This window comes from Phyllostomus discolor, chromosome 5 (genome assembly GCF_004126475.2).
Source record: "Phyllostomus discolor isolate MPI-MPIP mPhyDis1 chromosome 5, mPhyDis1.pri.v3, whole genome shotgun sequence".
Lineage (NCBI taxonomy): Eukaryota > Metazoa > Chordata > Mammalia > Chiroptera > Phyllostomidae > Phyllostomus > Phyllostomus discolor.
This window is the reverse complement of record NC_040907.2, coordinates 124419743-124439535: the sequence shown is the minus strand read 5'-3', so window position 1 is coordinate 124439535 and position 19793 is coordinate 124419743. Positions and strand designations below refer to the sequence as shown.

Sequence of the window (19793 nt, the reverse complement as noted above, 5' to 3'; positions counted from 1 at the left end):
AGTTTATTCAATAAATGGTGTTGGGAAAATTGGACAAATGTGCAGAAAAATGAAATTAGACCACCTTCTCATGCTACACACAAGAATAATTTCAAAATGGATTAAAGACTTAAATGTTAGACCTGAAACCATAAAAATCCTAGTAGAAAACATAGGAGTAAAATCTTAGGCACTGATTATAGCAATATTTTATCTGATATATCTTCTCAAGCAAAGGAAAAAAAAAGAAAAAATGAGCAAATGGGATTACATCAGACTAAAACATTTTTGCACGGCAAGGGAAACCATCAATAAAATAAAAAGATGATCCACTGAATGGGAGAACATATTTGCTGATACATCTGATAAGGGGTTAACATCCAAAATTTATAAAAAATTATAAAACTCCACACCAAAACACAGTCACATTAAAAAATGGGCAAAGGACTTGAAATAGACACTTCTTCAAAGAGGATGGCCAATAAACATAAGAAAAGATGCTCAACATCACTAATCATCAGAGAAATGCAAATTAAAACCACAATGAGGTATCACCTCATACCAGTCAGAATGGCTATCATCAATAAATCAACAAACAAGAAGTGCTGGTGAGGCTGTGGAGAAAGGGCAACCCTTGTGTACCGTTGCTGGAAATGTAGATTGCTACATACACTGTGGAAAGCAGTATGGAGATAGCTCAAAAAATTAGAAATCAATTTGCCTTATGACCCAGGGATTCTACTTCTGAGAATTTATCTGAAGAAACTTGAAATACTAATTCAAAAGAACTGCAATGTTATTTACAATCTCCAAGATATGGAAGTAGCCCAAGTGTTCCATCAATAGATGAGTGGATAAAACAACTAATGGGACACTTACACAATGAAATATTACTTGGCCATAAACAGAAGAAAGTTTTACCCTTTGCAACAGCATGGATGGACCTGGAGAACATTACGCTAAGTGAAATAAACCACTCAGAGAAAGATAATTACTGTATGATTTCACTCATATGTGGAATCTAATAAAAAAACTGAACTAACAAGCAAAATAGAGACAGACTCATAGATGGAGAGTAGGCTGACAGCTGTTGGGGGAATGGGGTTAGGAGCTAGAGCGCAGGTGGCAAACACAAGGCCCACAGGCCGAATCCAGCCCTCCACCTTGTTTTATCCATCCCGGCACCTTGTTTCTACCCAGCAGCAGCACCAAGCTCTCACTTAACTGTTAAGGAGTAGTTACATTTATACAGTCCTAAAGTTACATTTGGCCCTTTGAAAGCAACCATGAGGCTGATGTGGCCCCCAGTGAAAATGCGTTTGACGTCCCTGGGCTACAGGGATTGAACAAAAAGAAAAAAGACTCATGGACATGGACAATGGTGAGGTGATTGTGGGGGCTGGGGCAGGGAACATAAAAGGGGTAAGTGGTAATGGAAAAAAATACCAAAAAAGAAGAAGAAAGAAGGAAGAGAGAGGGAAGGAAGGGAGAAGGGAGAAAGGAGGAGGGGGAGGAGAAGAAGAAGAAGAAGAAGAAGAAGAAGAGGAAGAGGAAGAGGAAGAGAAGGAGGAGGAAGAAGAAGAAGAAGAAGAAGAAGAAGAGGAAGAAGAAGAAGAAGAAGAAGAAGAAGAGGAGGAGGAGGAGGAGGAGGAGGAGGAGGCAGCGGCGGCGGCAGAAGAAGAAGAAGAAGAAGAACAACAACAACAACAACAAGTAATAGTAGTAGTAAAGGGGCCACGGCATGGGAGCTCAGTTGGTTACAGCATCATCCCGATACACCAAAGTTACTGGATCAATTTCCGGTCAGGGTACATGTAAGAAACAACCAATGAATGCATAAATAAATGGAACAGCAAATTGATGTCTCCCTCTCCCCCTCCTTCCCCTCTCTCTAAAAACAATAAAAATTTAAAAAAGAAATAAGGGATCAAAACAAAAACTTAAGCCCTGGCTGGCGTAGCTCAGTGGATTGAGCGCAGGCTGGGAACCAAAGTGTCCCAGGTTCGATTCCCAGCCAGGGTACATTCCTGGGTTGCAGGCCATAACCCCCAGCAACCGCACATTGATGTGTCTGTCTGTCTGTCTGTCTGTCTGTCTCTCTCCCCCTCCGTTCCCTCCCTAAAAATAAATAAATAAAATCTTTAAAAAAAAACAAAAAAAAACTTGAAAGAATAAAAATATTTTATATGGTGAAAATAACAGATTCCCTTTTTTCTTTTCTTTTTTTACATTTGGGAAAACAATGCTTGCTAGGTCCTTTCCTTGTTAGAATTTTACAAAGATAAAACAGTTAATTTTGACTAAATACTTCAATTTTTTTTAGAAAAAAATGAACTTGTAATGTTATTATTGTAACCAAATATTGAACTTACAATTTTTGTACACTGAGGACTGTCACCTTAAAAGTTTTTAGCTTTAAATATATATTTGGTTCCTTGGACTTCCAGTCAAGATGGAGGCATAGGTAGACACACTGTGCCTCTTCACACAATCAAAATAAGGACAACAATTCAGAAACAAAATAACAACCAGAACAGACAGAAAATTGAACTGTATGGAGGTCCGACAACCAAGGATTTAAAACAGACACGTTCATCCAGACCAGTAGGTGGGGTGGAGTCGGGCGGCCGGGTGGAGAGGGGGTCATGGCAAAAAAAAAAGGGGTGGCACCTGGCACACAAGGCACCCCAGGCACACATGATGGCAATGGGCGGACCCAGCAAGGTGGCAATTGTGAAGCGAGTCACTGCATGCAAGGTGACTACCTGACTGGGCGGCCCCACATTCATGCTCAGAATAAACCAGGCGAAACTGGGGAGCGAGACAGACCTCACAACCCAGGGTCCCAGTTTGGGGAAATAGAGCCTCAAAACACCAATTGAAAACACCTGTGGGGGTTGAGGTGCAGGAATAGACTACCAGTCTCACAGGAGAGTTCGTTGGAAAGACCCACAGGGTCCTAGAATGTACACAAGCCCACCCACATGGGAATCAGCACCAGAAGGGCCCAGTTTGCTCGGGGGAAGTGGCAGAAGGGACTTAAATCTGATAGAGAGTGGAGCAAACAGTTGTTCCCTCTTGGACCCCGCCCCCACAGACAGTGTCACTACCCAGCTACTGGGTTGCCCCTCCCTGGTGAACACCTAAGGCTCCACCCCTTACTATGTAATAGGCATGCTGAGAAAAAAAATGGCCCAAATAGAAGAACAGATTAAAGCTCCACAGCAAATACAACTAAGTGACTAAGAGATAGCCAGCCTATCAGATGCACAGTTCAAAGCACTGGTGATAAGGATGCTCACAAAATTGGTTCAATTTGGTTGCAAATTAGAGGAAAAATGCAGGCTATAATAAGTGAAATGAAGAAAAATGCACAGGGAATCAATAGTGATGAGAAAAAAACTGGGACTCAAATCAATGGAGTGGACCAGAAGGAAGAAAGAAACAACTAAAAAGAAAAGAATGAAGAAACAAGAATTCAAAAAAATGAGGAAAGGCTTAAGAACCTCCAGGGCATCTTTAAATATTCCAACATCTGAATTATAGGGGTACCAGAAGGGGAAGAGGAAGAGCAACAAGTGGAAAACTTATTTGAACAAATAATAAAGGAGAACTTCCCCAATCTGACAAAGGAAATAGACTTCCAGGAAGTCCAGGAAACTCAGAGAGTCCCACAGAAGTTGGACCCAAGGAGGAACACACCAAGACACATCATAATTACATTATCCAGGATAAAAATGAAGGAGAGAATCCTAGATGCAGCAAGGGATAAGGAGACAGTTATCTACAAAGGAGTTCCCATGAGACTGTCGGCTGATTTCTCAAGAGACCTTGCAGGCACGAAGGGACTGGAAAGAAGTATTCCGAGTCATGAAAAGCAAGGACCTACATCCAAGATTGCTCTATCCAGCAAAGCTTTCATTTAGTATGGAGGGGAAGATAAAGTGCTTCTCAGACAAGGTCAAGTTAAAGGAGTTCATCATCACCAAGCCCTTATTTTATGAAATGTTAAAGGGACTTGTCTAAGAAAAAGAAGATAAAAAACATGCATAGTAAAATGACAGCAAACTCATAATTAACAACCACACCTAAAACAAAAACAAAAACAAAAACAAACTAAGCAAACAACTAGAGCAGGAACAGAACCACAGAAATGGAGATCACATGGAGGGTTAGCAACAGGGGAGTGGGAGGAGGAGAGAGGGGGAAAAGGTACAGAGAATAAGTAGCATAGATGGTAGGTAGAAAATAGACAGGGGGGAGGCAAGAATAGTATGGGAAATGTAGAAGCTAAGAACTTATTACACATGGACATGAACTAAAGGGGGAAATGTGGGTGGGAGAGGGTGTGCAGGGTGGAGGGGAATGAAGGGGGGAAATAGGCAACTGTAATAGCATAATCAATAAAATATATTTAAAAGATAAAAGCAAAAAAATAAAATACTGAAATGATCTCACACACACACACACTCTCTCTCTCTCTCTCTCTCTCTCTGGGCTCCTTAAAGTTATAAATACCTAAAAGAGGTAAGTATTCTTAAAACCCTTTGATGATTTTTGGGAAATCTAAAATGAACACATCTAAAGGTGAACATACTTAATTTTGCTTTTCAGATTAAATTAAGTCAGTTAACTTTCATCTTTTAGTTAACATATGAGTCAGTTTTCCAGTTCAAAAAAATCCAACTGGCTATTAAAATAAAAAGAAATGGTTTGGCCAAGAGTGTCCTAGTTCCAGAAAGTGATTGAAAGCCTTCTTGTTTTCTTGTCTCCTTTGCCACATTCTTTTGGCCAGAAAAAGAGCTGAGGTTGTTTCTTAATATGGTCCTCTGTGTCAGGACAAGATTTAATTCTACCTCAACACTTTAGAGAGATGAGTACAAAGACATCAGCTTAATGATGTAAAGGGTAGCTGATTCTGGATTTCCATAGGCACTTTTAATCATGTAGCTGTGATTATAATACTTTTAAAGTTCCTTGATATTTAACTTAAATTAACCCTCTTATTTTTTTTTGCTCTACTCTTATTGACAGATGAGAATAATTAGCATAGTTCTTTGTGTGTCCCTTTTACTTCTCTTCCTGAATGAACAAACCTAATTAATGCCAATATTTGTTTTCTTAAAGACTGGGAAGATAGTCTTTAAGAAAGACTATCCTTTTACTGCTATCCTTTAAACTATATATAATTTGCCTTTAAATAATTGATAGTCATGCATTTTAAAAATGTGATAATCTGATTGGTTATACAATAGGCATATGAACCCCAAAACTAATGAAAAAACCATGCTACAGACTAGAATTCTGTTAGATAATACTTTTTCAGTTTCCTTATTTTATATTCTAGAGTTGGCTTCTTCATTTTTGTATAAATTAATTTTTGCTTTCCTTTGACATAATGACGTTTTTATGTCATTTCTCTCTCCCCCCAAATTAAAATTAATCATAATCTTTCAAAGAGTTCTCAATTACCTTTCATTTTTGACTGACATATTACTTGTGGTAGTTCAAGAAATCAATGAATATATTAACTGGAATTAGACTTGGCATCCGTCTCCAAGGAACTTGACTCAAGTTCTTGGTGGCCTTAGATGGAAATATTTTTTTCAAAAGATATTTTTTAAAATCTGTGTATTAAGTCATTCCTTCCAACCTATTTTTTTTTTTGAGTTTCCAAATAGAGAAATAAGAGTACAATAAAAAAACTTGACCAGAATTAAGAGCATACAAACATTTAAAAATACCTAACAGGCCCTGGCTGGTGTAGCTCAGTAGATTGGGTGTGGGCCTCTGGACCAAAGGGTCACTGGTTCGATTCCCAGTCAGGGTACATGCCTGGGTTGTGGGCCAGGTCCCCAGTAGTGGGTGTGTAAGGGGCAACTACACATTGATGTTTCTTTCCCTCTTTTTCTGCTTCTCTTCCCCTCTTTCTAAAAATAAATAAAATCTTGAAAAAAATAAAAATACCTAACAAGCTAACGGTTCTTACGAAAAGAAATCAAATGTCTAGTTTAGGTAGCCATTTAATTTACACAAAAGAACAGTGTAATTCTCCTTAGTCATAACACTCAATCTGAGGGGCAAAGGAACTAGGAAAAGATGGTGCTAGAGAAGTCTATAGATACCTGGTCCTTTTCTGTTCCTAAATTTCAGAATATTTTGTTTTCTTCAGAGCTCCAAATAAGTCACATACAGAAATCTCATCTCAGACTAAAAGTACTAATAATTAGAGGAGGAATAGAACATAATTCATTCTGAAAGACTGAGTTGGAATCCTGACTCAACCATTTAATAGCACTGTGACTTTTATCTTTTTGAATATCAGTTTCTCCATCTGTGACACGGGTATAATACCACTAAAACCAAAAGGGTGGGTGGGAATTAAAACAAAGAAAGCGTGTGATCTATATAAATTGCCTGGTTTGGAGCAGGCATGGACATTGCCCTCTTCCCAGCCCCTCTGAAATTAAATTTGACAGATGAAGTGTTCTTGTCACTCTCAAAGCTACTGTGATGAGGGGGAAAAAAGGAATAACTAAATGAAGTTGTAAATCTCCTTGACCTAAAATTTTAAAGTAGATAAGTAAAGAAATAAAACCAGTAAGAAATATAAAGAATGGCCAAATTATAAAACTCATATGAAAGAACTATTAATCATTTCCATTTTCCTCCTGGCTGTGATGATGACATATTTCATACTTAATGAGGGGAGAAATACCCAAACTTTGAAAAGTAAGATGAAGTGTTTCATAAAAAGAAAAATTGCTCCATTTTCCAGATGTTTTATGAGAAAATCATTTTCAAAATGAATGTAAAGCCTTTTGCTCATTTATCTGGGAATACCTGTTTAAGTGCCTACTATGTGCCAGCTGCCATACTAAGTGACAGAGGGCATACAAGAGAAGGTGAAAGAATACTTATTAAAGGCAAAGTGCATGCCAGGTGGTATATTTGCTAGGGCTCCTATAACAAAATACCACCAAATGGGTGACTTCAACAACAGAAATTTACTTTTTCACAGTTCTGGAGGCTGGAAGTCGAAGATCAAGGTATGAGCACAGTTGGTTTCCACGGAGGCCTCTCTCCTCGGCTTGCCGTCGGCTGCCCTTGTGTTCTCTCCTCACACAACTGTCCTCCTGTGCATGCATACCTCCGGTGTCCCCTGTGCCCAAGTTTCCTCTTCTTATAAAAACACCAGTAGGATTGGACTAGGGCCCACCCTAGACCTTATTTTAACTTAAAAACATTTAAAAAAATAAATTGTATTGATTATGCTATTACAGTTGTCCAGATTTTTCCCTTTCTGCCCCCCTCTACCCAGCACTGCTACCCCCTCAGGCCATCCCCACACCATCGTTCATGTCCGCAGGCATGCATATAAGTTCTTTGGCTACTCCATTTCCTATGCTGTACTTTACACCCCCATGGCTATTCTGTAACTACCTATTTGTACTTCTTAATCCCTTCACCTCTTCACCCATTACCCCACAACTCCCTCCCATCTGATAACCATCAAAACACACTCTGTATCCCTGATTGTACCTCTGTTCTTCTTGTTTGTTTAGTTTGTTTTTATATTAAATTGTTGATAGATTTGTATTTTTTGCCATTTTATTTTTCATAGTTTTGATGTTCTTATTTTTTTCTTTTTATATATATATATATATATATATTATTGATTATGCTACTACAGTTGTCCCACCCGCCCCTTTATTCCCCTCTGCCATGCACACCCCCTCCCACCTGTATTCCCTAACCCTTTAGTTAATGTCCATAGGTTATACATATACGTTGGCTTCAACATTTCCTATACTATTCTTAACCACCCCCTTTCTATTTTCTACCTACCATTTATATCAGTTTTTTCCTGTACCTTTTCCCCCTTTCTCCCCCTCCCCTGCTGCTAATCCTCCAAGTAATCTCTATTTCTATGATTCTGTTCCTGGTCTGGTTGTTTGCTTAGTTTTTGTTTCTGTTTTTTAGGTTCAGTTGTTGATTGTTGTGAGTTTGTTGTCATTTTATTGTTCATATTTTCGATCTCCTTTTTCTTAGAGAAGTCCCTTTAACATTTCATATAATAATGGATTGGTGATGATGTCTTTTTTGTTGTCTGGGAAGCTCTTTACTTGCCCTTTGATTCTAAATGATGCTTTGCTGGGTAAATCAATCTTGGCTATAGGTCCCTGCTTTTAATGACTTTGAATATTTCTTGCCAATCCCTTCTAGTCTACAAAGTTTCTTTAGTGAAATTAGCTAACAGTCTTATGGGAACAGCCTTGTAGGTAACTAACTGCTTTTCTCTTGCTGCTTTTAAGATTCTCTCCTTATCTTTAACCTTTGGCATTTTAATTATGATGTGTCTTGGGTGGGCCTGTAAGTTGGGTGGGGTGGCGTCAAGGGGATCTCCAAGGCAGGTCAAACAGTGTTAGCCAGGTTGATGGAGTCACAGACATGGCACCAGCTTACCAGATCTATGAGGGGAGGGTTTAGCAAAGGGATAATGGCCTCTGCTTGCCTTGGTGCCAAACACTTCAGTCTGTCCCTGTGTACCACTGTACCTTTCGAGCTGCTACCCTGGTGCTGGATCTGAGAGAGTGAATCTGAGTAGGTGAGACCATGTGTGGGTTCTTTAAGAGGAACTGCTTAGGGCACCAGAAGTTTCTTCCACCAACTAAGTCCCCTCTGTTTTTTTTCAGCCAGAAGTTGTGGGGACCTATCTTCCTGGCACTGGCACCATGGGCTGGCCCTGATGGGACTGGGACTCCTCACTCCTGAGATATCCCTCCCGAATTTTTATCTACTGTTCCGCATCCACACCCCTCCTACCAGTCTGGATTGGTGTGGTTTCTTTAATTCCATAGTTGTCAGACTTCCATTCGACTTGATTTCTGATGATTCTGAGTGATGGTTTTTCTATATATCAGTTGTAATTTTGATGTGGTTGTGCAAAGGGGGCACAACCCCCATGTCTGCCTATGCCACCATCTTGATCAGAAATCCACCCCTTTAAAGGCCCTATTTCCAAGTACGGTCACATTCTGAGGTACTGGGTGTGAGGGCTTTAACATAGGAATTACGGGGGAATATAAGTCAGCCCATGAGAAATCTTATCTCACTTAAACACTGCTCTGTGCAGCTAGGCTCTAAGAGGAAAAACTCATCAAATGTCATATAACCAATAAGTGGTAGAAAAACATTTTAACCAAGGTCTCATTATGTGAGCACCAAAACCTGTGCTCTTTCTGCTATCATACCTTCTCAAAGAATTACAAATCTAGTTGGGAAGGAAAAATACTGATTCATAAAACTTTAAATATGGGTGTTAATGATAAGGAGCCTCTTATTCACTAAACTTGCACTACTCTATGGAAAGAATGGACTTGGAATTAACAAACATTTATAGAATATTTATTACATGTTAGGGTGGGTATTTTTACAAAAGAGTCAATTGGTTCTCTTACATGAGGAATTGCTAATTGGCAAACAGTACCATTCTTAGAACATCTTGGCCCAAAGCCGACAGATGATCCTAAGTCAATGTCAAAAACAAGGAGGCTTTCTAGAATAATTATCTTATATACTATTAGATCTCTTTTCTTCTGCGTTTGGATGTAGGCTACGTGTAGGTACCCATGTATGAAACCCCTCATCTGCTTTTAATATTTTACCTCACTGGCAATCTATACAATATATTAGTGGACTGTCAGCTGGACAGCACCGCAGGACAAAAGACAAAAGTCCCATGCTCTGTCTCTTGAGACTCCCACGTGTATGTCTGGGAATGAGTGTTAAGCTAGACTATGGAACTGGCACCTGCTCCATGCTCTGAATGACCCTGAATTGTTATTTAAAGTTTGTTAGAAGTACTAGCTTGTGCTTTATTCTCCAACTACATTTTATGGATCTATACTCTGTTAAATTGTAATTACACAATCACTAAGTTAAATAATTTATATTCCCAGATTATGTCATAAAGTTTCTAAAGAAGGCTACTCTAGGTATGCATACTAGGGGCCAAAGCATATGTCTAGAATCTAATACATACTAACCCTTACACCAAAACTGGTTAACTCCTAAATGCAGGAAATGGAAGTCCTGTGTGAAAGACGGCCTCCCTCTGCCAGCAGGAAGGAAACACAGAAAGGCAACTGCAGAAAAGTAACTAACATATATGGGGAAACTAAAGGACGATAAGAATTACTTTAACAAGTTCTGTTTTATAGATTTCTCTTGACTGTGATTCACCTTCTCTGGTGATGAGAATGCAAAATTCATAAATGCAAGTTGCCCCTCTTAGTTGAACCTAGTGTGTAAACGCTAGGCCTAGCCACTTCCTTGGGTCTTTCATTTTCTTATGGGTGTTCTCATGTATGTGTAAAAATCTGATTTTATATAAAAATATATATATTTCATGTGTATATATAATTTTATGTGATATACATATCACATAAAATTATATATACAAGTGATATATACAAAATATATAAAATATATATTTATAAAATTATATATATAAGTGATATATAAAAATTATATAAGTGGTGTATATATCACTTATAAATTATATATACAAGTGAAATATATATATTTATATGTAAAATCACATATGCACATATATATGTGTATACACACACATATAAAATCATATATATATATATGTAAATAATAGGGGCTATATATATATATTTATATATATTATTTATAAATAATAATATATATACCCCTTATAGGGGCTATAAGAGCCTCCTCAAAGAGGCTGAACTACAGAGATACATTACTTTGTGGGGTTTTTTTTGAGGTAAATTCTTTTTTTTTAAAGATTTTATGTATGTATGTATGTATGTATTTTTTTTTAGAGAGGGAAGGGAGGGAGAAAGATAGAGTGAGAGAAACATCAGTGTGTGGTTGCTGGGGGCCGTGGCCTGCAACCCAGGCATGTACCCTGACTGGGAATCGAACCTGCGATGCTTTGGTTCGCAGTCTGCCCTCAATCCACTGACCTACGCCAGCCAGGTGAGGTAAATTCTTTGAAAATCACTTATACTATTTTTTGAAAACAAGTACAATACAAAAGCACATTTCAAAGTTAGATCTGATTTTTAGTATTATCCTACTTTTGCCTCTCTCCTATAGCATGAATAGCAAGAGTTGTTTTTTAAAAAATATTTTAAAGCTATGGTTGACACACAACAGAGTTCTTATTAATAAGGGAAATTCAGTTGTGATTTTTCAAACTGTCTCAGTTGCATTAAGTGGGATCCCTCCTCACCTCCACCACCTGGTGCCTTCCATGCACTGCACATAAAACTGGGGATACACGCGCAGATTGAGAACCACTCTGGCCCCTGTGTTTCTTTTTCCTCAAGCTGGACATCCAAAGACAATTAAGAGGTTCAGTTTAGGCATTTTTGCTTTCACGCCCAGAATCATCTTACTCCTAGACATTTTCACAGAACATATTCCTACCTGCTGTCAGATTGTAAATCACTGATTAGGTTCAAGGTCATCAGTGCTCACAGCTGGAGGCAGGCTGAAAGAATGCAATAATGCAGGCCCTCCCAACCCAGTGGCTGTATGTGCACGTGTGATGGACAGTGCCATGACCCTCTGAAGTCCAATGAATAGAGGAAGTCCTACCTCTAGCTTCAGAACATCATGCTGAAGTTTGCGCTGAAATTCGAGGAAGTTTTTGATTGTCAGCTTCCCTTTGAGATCAGCTCCAAAAAAATAGGTTGTAAGGGCCGAACACAAGCCAGACTTGAGGGTGTTACCAGTAGTAGAACGATCTCTGTGACGCATCCCCATACTGGTTTGGGAACGAATGATGCTCTGAACCTAAAAGAGAAGCAAATACCCATCCAGAAAAAATATTACAAAAGGGAAACAGAGAAAACTATCTATTGATTTTTTATTATTTGCCTACAATGTGCAACAATTCTTTCTTTTAATGCTCACAACAATCCTATGAGAGAAGCTCTATGATTATCCTTATTTCACAGGTAAGAAATTTGAGGCACACACAGTTAAATAATTTGCTCAAGGTCAAATAGCTAGCAAGCAGCAGAACAAGGATTCTCACAGAGGTAACTGACACCTTTAAAATTGGGACCCTCTTCAAAATCTCTTTTCAGAAAAGAGTCTGCATTTGTTTTGAGGCTCAAAACCTCTCTCACAATAAATAATCATCAACCTCACAATAATACCTTCCATATCTCAGGAGAATTTTTAAAAGTTCAGTTTTTACTTATGACTCTCTAGTTGTGATGAGAGACAGGACAGCTATAGGCAAATACTTAACATCTACGAGAGATAACATTTATTAGCATGACGCATGAAATACAAAATTGGTATGAAATAGTTCTCCAAGAAAATATGGGGGAATTAGTTCAATCTTTGAGAAGTTTTAATGAACTTTTTGAGAAAAGATAACTTTTGGGAGTAGCAACTATGGCCTAACAATACATATGAAAGCCTTTTGAGGCGAGTTGCTATCACTTTTTTTTTCACAAGTTCCTGCAGTATTTTCTACCTCTTTACAAGCCAAAAAAACAACCAACCAGCCAAACCCACAGCTATTCAGAATAATTAAAATTGGGATATGTAAGGATAAATAAATCCCTGTTACATAAATAAACAATATATGTAGCCTTGGTGTTTAAATTGCCAAATTAGAAAAGTGTAATACTTAGAAACTTAAGATTTGCAACAATGAATTTACCTTAGTTAAATTTTTAAAATTTACTTTACTTAATATCTATGACCATAAAAAAGACCTATTTAAGACAATTTAAAAGTCTCTGCTCTATAAAGGGTGGGACAGTACAAGAGAACGAGTACAAGTAGAACGATCTCTGTGACGCATCCCCATACTGGTTTGGGAACGAATGATGCTCTGAACCTAAAAGAGAAGCAAATACCCATCCAGAAAAAATATTACAAAAGGGAAACAGAGAAAACTATCTATTGATTTTTTATTATTTGCCTACAATGTGCAACAATTCTTTCTTTTAATGCTCACAACAATCCTATGAGAGAAGCTCTATGATTATCCTTATTTCACAGGTAAGAAATTTGAGGCACACACAGTTAAATAATTTGCCCGGGAGCCCGAGGTTGCGGAGGCTGCTTGGGCTGCTCCGCGGAGAGAGCAGAATTTATGCCGGTCCTTTCACCTCTTCGAGCCTCACTCTTCTCACTAGAAAACTTCATAGAGTTCAGTATCGCTGGGTCTCCTTGAAACTTTAAGTTAATATCATAAATGCTTTTGATTATGATTTTTTCTGGGTTCATGTTTTGTCACGTAAATAAGATTGGTTGACCTTTGTTTCAGGCACATGGAGACTTGAAAGCCAGGTATACAATGGATTTTAAAATTATTTAAGTTGAGTTTTTTAGACTATAAATTGAAATATGGGACAATCAGAAAAATGCTTTTTCTATTTGAAGGAAGCTCATAATTCATTTTATTTATGTATGAGAACTGAAGGATATTCCAATAGCAGTACTGAATTAGCAGTATATGAACCAGTATTGAGCATCAGCATGGTGAGCACCTACCATGATTTAAATTTTGCCTGTGGCTATAAATAGTACAGCTTATAGCCTTCCCACTGTGGGAACTGCATGCTAGCTTCAAAGTGTGGTGCTGAGAGTATCTGTGTAAGTGACTGAGGAAAAAAGTGCTTTTAGGGAAAATTAATGCTACAGCATTTTCATTAATGATTAATAACAGTACAGTACAAATACTGTCGCACTTATGTGTAAACTGTTGCTAACGATCAGTGTTCTTTCATTAAAAACTTTTTTAAAAAGTATGTATCACTAGATTTTCTGTGTGAGAGAGAGAGACAGAGAGCCAGAGAGCCAGGGAGCCAGAGAGAGATTGTTTTCTTAGTATTTCTCAGGTGGGAAATATTTTCTTAGAATATTTTTATTTAGATAATTTGTTAATGGTATAACATAAAAATCTGTCAAAACATCAACTAGTCATATGAATGCTTACTATATGCTGTGGAGAAAATGAAGAGAAATATAAAACATGATCTTTGAATTAAAATTTCATTCCTTTTCTTTTGTTTCACAATTGATAGCTATCACTTCTCATACTTTCATACTAAAAAACATTTCTGTCATAGCTTAGGTGAATGTAGCCCAAATAATATCTTTTGCTAGGTTAATTCCACTTTATGATTGCTATGAAATGGGTTAAAAAAAACTGTGATAGCAAGGTCAGAGAAAATTCACACTGACTATTTACAGTTGATAGATGCTTTTTAGTAATTTGTGCTTATGCATGACCAAAGTGATCCTGGAAGATGAATGAAAGAGTAATATTAGCTATTAGCTTGCTCATGCCACATTAGCTTTGAAGACACATGATGATGAAATGTAAGACATTCTCATTTGGTTCTGTTCAACTTTTTTTATAAGCTTGTCAAGGAAATACCCGTTTACCTGGGAAAACACAGTAAAGGCTGGTATATTTTCAACTTAATAAATTATTATATTTCACAAGAAAGTAAAGTGTAGAAAGATGAAGTAGAGAAACTTCTGAGAGCCATTCACTCATGAGCCACCTTATAATTACTTTTTTATTTTCTTCTAAAGAGTTTTACATCAAGTTTTCCTGTGATCAACACTGTGAAGTGCATGAGGTTAATAAGGCTAGCAGCTATCAAGGGATCACATTTGGTGAAATTAGCATCCTTTCCCTGACCAGGGAACAGAATGGTGAAGTGACTGCCCCAACTCATTCAGAACGTCAGCAGCAATGCCAAAAGTAAGACCCGTGTGCCCTAAACTGAAACCCAAAGTTTACTGTCTGTAATAGGAGTAGGGAAGTTATGACAATTTTGCTCCTGAGGGGTACCCTAAGTAATTTCTTCAGCTATTTCAAAACCATATTTTTTTCCTTTTTCTATTTTCTTTCTCTTCATCCCTTCCTTCTCCCCCTTTCCTACTTTTATTTCTCTCCTTCCTGCTTCTTAGGCCTGCCTGAAGCCCTCTTTTAGCATTTAGTACCAAACAGGCCTTCATCTGCTTTTGTTAATGGTTGAGTAGCTCTTTTTGGGCCAATCCTGGCTCAGATGACAATAATATACTATGGACAAAATAAGCCAAACAACTAATTGAAGGCACTAGGAGTGACCATGGGCAGATACTGGAGGGGCGCTGACACACAGAAGAAGGTAAACAGCACTGGGTGAGTTTCCCACTTTATGTGAGTTTCAGCCTAAAGGAAGTCCCAGTCTGCATCAGGAGGACTGGTGTCCTCAGTTGTTCTGGCTTAAAAAACCAGAGGACAGATTTTGCAGCAACTACAACCACTGGAAAGGGGGAAAATCCTGGAAAGGAGGAATCCAAAGAGGGGAGCCCCTAATTCTAGATATAAACTCCAGCTAAATCCAGTTAAGATTAATAGCCTGTTACAACAAAACAAAACCCTAATTCTCTTTAGATGAATATATCCAAATACATAGTCTATGACATGACATTTCTAATATCTAGACTACAATCCAAAATTACTTGACGTATGAGGAAATGGGAAAATTTGGCTCATTCTCCAGAGAAAAGGCAATCAATGGAGATCATTCGCTAGATGACAGAAATTAGCAGACAAGGAATTTAAAGCAGTTATTATAATAGTACTCAGGATATAAAATATGCTTATAGTAAGGAAAAGATGGGGCATTTCATATGAGAAAGAAACTATACAAAAAATGACATGGGAGTTCTAGAATTAAAAAATGCGACATCTGAAATAAAAATTTACCGGACTGTTTAACAGCAGAGATGCTAAGACTGAAGAATCAGCTATCATGAAGATAAATCAGTAGAGATTATATAGTCTGATAAGTAGAGAGAAAAGATTGAAAGAAAAAAAGAGAAAGAAACCACATGGAAACATATCATAATACATTTTCTAGGAAACAAAGGTAAAAAAAAACTCTGGAAAGCAGAGAGAGAAAAACAACATGTTACATATAGGGGAACAATGATTCAAATAAACAGTGACTATTCATCAGTAGGAATCAGAAGTAGTGAAACAATAATTGAGAATTTTACATCTATAGCTACAACTCTATATCTAGAATTTCCTTCCATAAGTAATAATGATATAAATTCATTCATCACCAACAGATGTGCACTAGAAGAAATGCTAAAGTTTTTCCAGTTGAAGGGAAATGGTATATGAAAACCAGGTTATTCAGGAAGGAATGAAAGTCATCAGAAATGGTAAACATGTGAGTAAACATAACAGACTATCATTGTTCTTATTTTCTTTAAAAATATGAGCATGAAAGCAAAAATTATAATGTATTATGGGCTTATAACATACAGTAGTCCCTCCTTATCTATGGTTTCACTTTCCATGGTTTCAGTTACACTCAGTCAATCATGGGCAAAAAATATTAAGTGAAAAATTCCAGAAACAAACAATTCATAGTTTTAAGTTGTGTGACATTCTGGGTAGTGTGATGAAGTCTCTCGCCATCCTGCTCCATCCCACTTGGGATGTGAATCATCCCTTTATCCAGCATGTCCACACACTATCTGATACCCACCTGTTAGTCACTCAGTGCCATGCCAGTTATCAGACTGACTGTCACAGTATCACAATGCTCATGCTCAAGTAATTCTTATTTTACTTAATGATGGCCTTTAGCACAAAAACAGTGGTGCTGACAATTTGGATATGCCAAAAAAACTGCAAAGTATATGTATGTATGTTTAGGAAGTAACACAGTGTATATATTTGGTACCATCCAAGTATCAGGCATTCACTGGGGGTCTTGGAACATTTCTCCAATGGATAATGGAGGACTATCATATGTGGCAGAGGTAATACATAGGACTACAGCAGAAAGAATGGAGGAGTAAATGGAACTATATGACTGCAAAGTTTCTACATTTTATGCGAAGTAGTATAACAGAAGTTCTAAGCAGACTGTAGATTTAAGACTGTTTGATAGACACAGGGGGCAAATTTGAGTAAATGTCTCTAGGTCTTTTGAAATATTTATCTGTGTGCATTTCTTATTTATCATTCGTCCTTGTATTCTGAAATGTTTGGCACAAAGGAACTGTTTGATAAATGTTGACTGAATATGTGATTGAATATCCATAACTTAGCCTCTCAGCATTATAGTTTAATTCATAATGAGAAATCAGGGCAAGCTTGACCTTAATCATATGCTAAAAATAACTCCTTATGTTTACAGTGAAAACAATAAAACCCCACATGTTATAAGTGAATAACTGAAAAATGTCACATTAGGTAGTTAAAAATTGGACAGCATCTGAGTATGCTGACCAAGGTGAAAGTAACTCCAAGCACATGAAAACAGATTAAATATGAATGCATTTAAAAGAACACTCCAGGACAACTTGCCTGTTCAAACTCTTCCATGTCTACTTCTCCATCTCCATTCAAGTCGAACATCTTGAAGGCAATTTCAAAATTTCTCTGAGGAGCTGCAAATAGGAAGGAAGAAAGGAAGGACAGCAGGAAAGGAAGAAGGGAGAGAGGGAGGAAAAAATATTTAGATGACATTGACTTAAAAAAACAACAACAAAAACCCAGTTCTTTAAGAAAAACAGATTAACACTAAAATGTAATATCAAGTCTCAGAATACTACCATATTTATCTAGATTAGCCTTTTCACAATACTCCATAAAACCAAAAGAGAATTTTACTATAGGCAGTAAAGACAGCATCTGTCACCCTGGTTGGGTGGCTCAGTTGGTGGGAGCATTGTCCCAGTGTATCAAAATGTTGCAGGTTCGATCCCTGGTCAGGACCATACCTAGGTTTCGATTTCGATCCTTGGTTGGGGCACATACAGGAGGCAACCGATCAATGTCTCTCTCTCATACCGATGTTTCTGTCTCTCCCCCTCCCCTTCCTTTCTCTCTACAATCAACAAAGACATATCCTCAGGTGAGGATTAAAAAAATTGCACTTGTCTATCTTTGTGTTTCAGTAATCTTTTAAATACTTCTGCTTTGCTTTCTTAGACACCATCCACTTTAGCTGCACAATACTAGTATTGTTTGCTCTGTGACTTAAATATAGTAATGTTAACCTGAGCATAAAAGTCTGGCTGGGTGAGGCATACTACTGCAAAGAAGTTGAAACTATTTTATTTTATTTTATTTTATTTTTTTATTTTATTTATTTTTAGAGAGGGAAGGGAGGGAGAAAGAGAGAAAGAGAGAGAAACATCAATGTGGGGTTGCTGGGGGTCATGTCAACCCAGGCATGTACCCTGACTGGGAATCGAACCTGCGACACTTTGGTTCACAGCCCACGCTCAATCCACTGAGCTACGCCAGCCAGGGCAGAAACTCTTTTTTTTTAAAAAAAAACCATTTTGTTTATTTATTTTCAGAGAGAAGGGAAGGGAAAGAGAGAGGGAGAAAAAGAAAGGGAGAGAGTGGTTGCCTCTCATGCACCCCCTACTGGAGACCTGGTCTGCAACCCAGGCACAAAGCCCCAACTGGGAATTGAACCAGTGACCCTTTGGTTCTCAGGCTGGCACTCAATCCACTGAGTCACACCAGCTAGAGCAGAAGTTGAAACTCTTAAGCCTCTGTCTTGCTTTTTTAAATACAAGCTGGCTTTCTACTTTGTTCTTTTTAGTCTCCTCATTTTAAATACACTCAGTTTAGTGGATATCCTTCTGCCAATAGGTTACTATCCTTACTAGTTTACTCATTGTGACTATGGCCCCGAGGTAAGGCAGAACAGCATATTGTTAGCTGTCTGGCTCCCTATTTCAACCATGTTAGTTGGATATACAAATTACTGAGTGAAGTATACTTAAATGGTAAAATAAGACTGAAATTTAAAAAGCAAGATAAACCCAGTGGGGGCCACATGAGAGGCAGCCGCACATTAATGTTTCTCTTCCTCTCTTTCTCCCCTCTAGGAATAAATAAATAAAATAAAAAAGCAAAATAAAAAAATGCAGAACCTGAGAAGATGGTATATTTTCTTTCTCTTAAGTGAGTGATGAAAGCTCTTTGACTTTCTTATTGCTCTTAGATCAATCAAAACATAATTATTATACTTATGCATTAGAATAATATATGTGCATAAATATAACAGCCCTCCTTTCTTACCATGCTAAGTGTTCTGGTAAAGGAAACTAAGTAATTTACTTTCTTCCTTTGGTGCTTCAAATTTATACAGCTGTAGAGAACAAACCAAAATAAATAACCTAATACTACTGAATTAAAATTTTAGCTAGAGTAACTTTTACTAAAAAAAAAATCCAAAGTTTTCATGTAGACCAAGAAAGTAAAAATGGGTTTAGTACATTATGGATAGTTGTAGAAAGTCCATATTCCCATCTTGCTCAAGAATTTGTCAACAGCAAACTGAACTTCTGGCTTAAATTCCACTTTCAACTCGGTGGCCAGCTAGGTGGGCAAGCTCCTGGCTTTTATTTGCATGGGTAAGTCGTGTGCCTGTGCTTCCAACTGCCTGCCTCACTTGAAAACGGCCTCTAGATGGTTAGTTCTTCTTCAGGCCACAAGTACAATTGCTAAGAAGAATGCAGCTAGGGGAATTCAACTTTTGTATTGTTTATTGCCACCTCTTCCATTTTCCCTACCTGTCCAGATGCTACCTTTTACTGAAGAGTTCCTATGTGCCAAACACTAAGCTAGAAAATTTAAAGATGTTGATTATCTGCTACTGTACTCTCAACCCTGGAAGTTTTTATTTCTTTATTTTTTAATTAGAGGAGGAAACTGGGGCTCAAAGCCATTAAATGACTAACTCAAAATCACACAGCTAATATATGAC

At 37.7% G+C, this 19793-nt stretch overlaps 1 protein-coding gene across 4 annotated transcripts in view; it reads right to left on the bottom strand.

Annotated features, from left to right (window-relative positions):
• Positions 1-19793, bottom strand: part of MICU1 (mitochondrial calcium uptake 1) — a 235893-nt gene that overhangs the window by 75699 nt on the left and 140401 nt on the right. For all 4 annotated transcript variants that reach the window (XM_028512754.2, XM_028512756.2, XM_028512757.2 and 1 more), the window contains 2 exons: positions 17372-17454; positions 11617-11814 (listed from right to left, as the gene is read on the bottom strand). In XM_028512754.2, coding sequence (XP_028368555.1) covers positions 11617-11814; positions 17372-17454 — 281 coding nt within the window. The remainder of the gene's footprint in view (positions 1-11616; positions 11815-17371; positions 17455-19793) is intronic.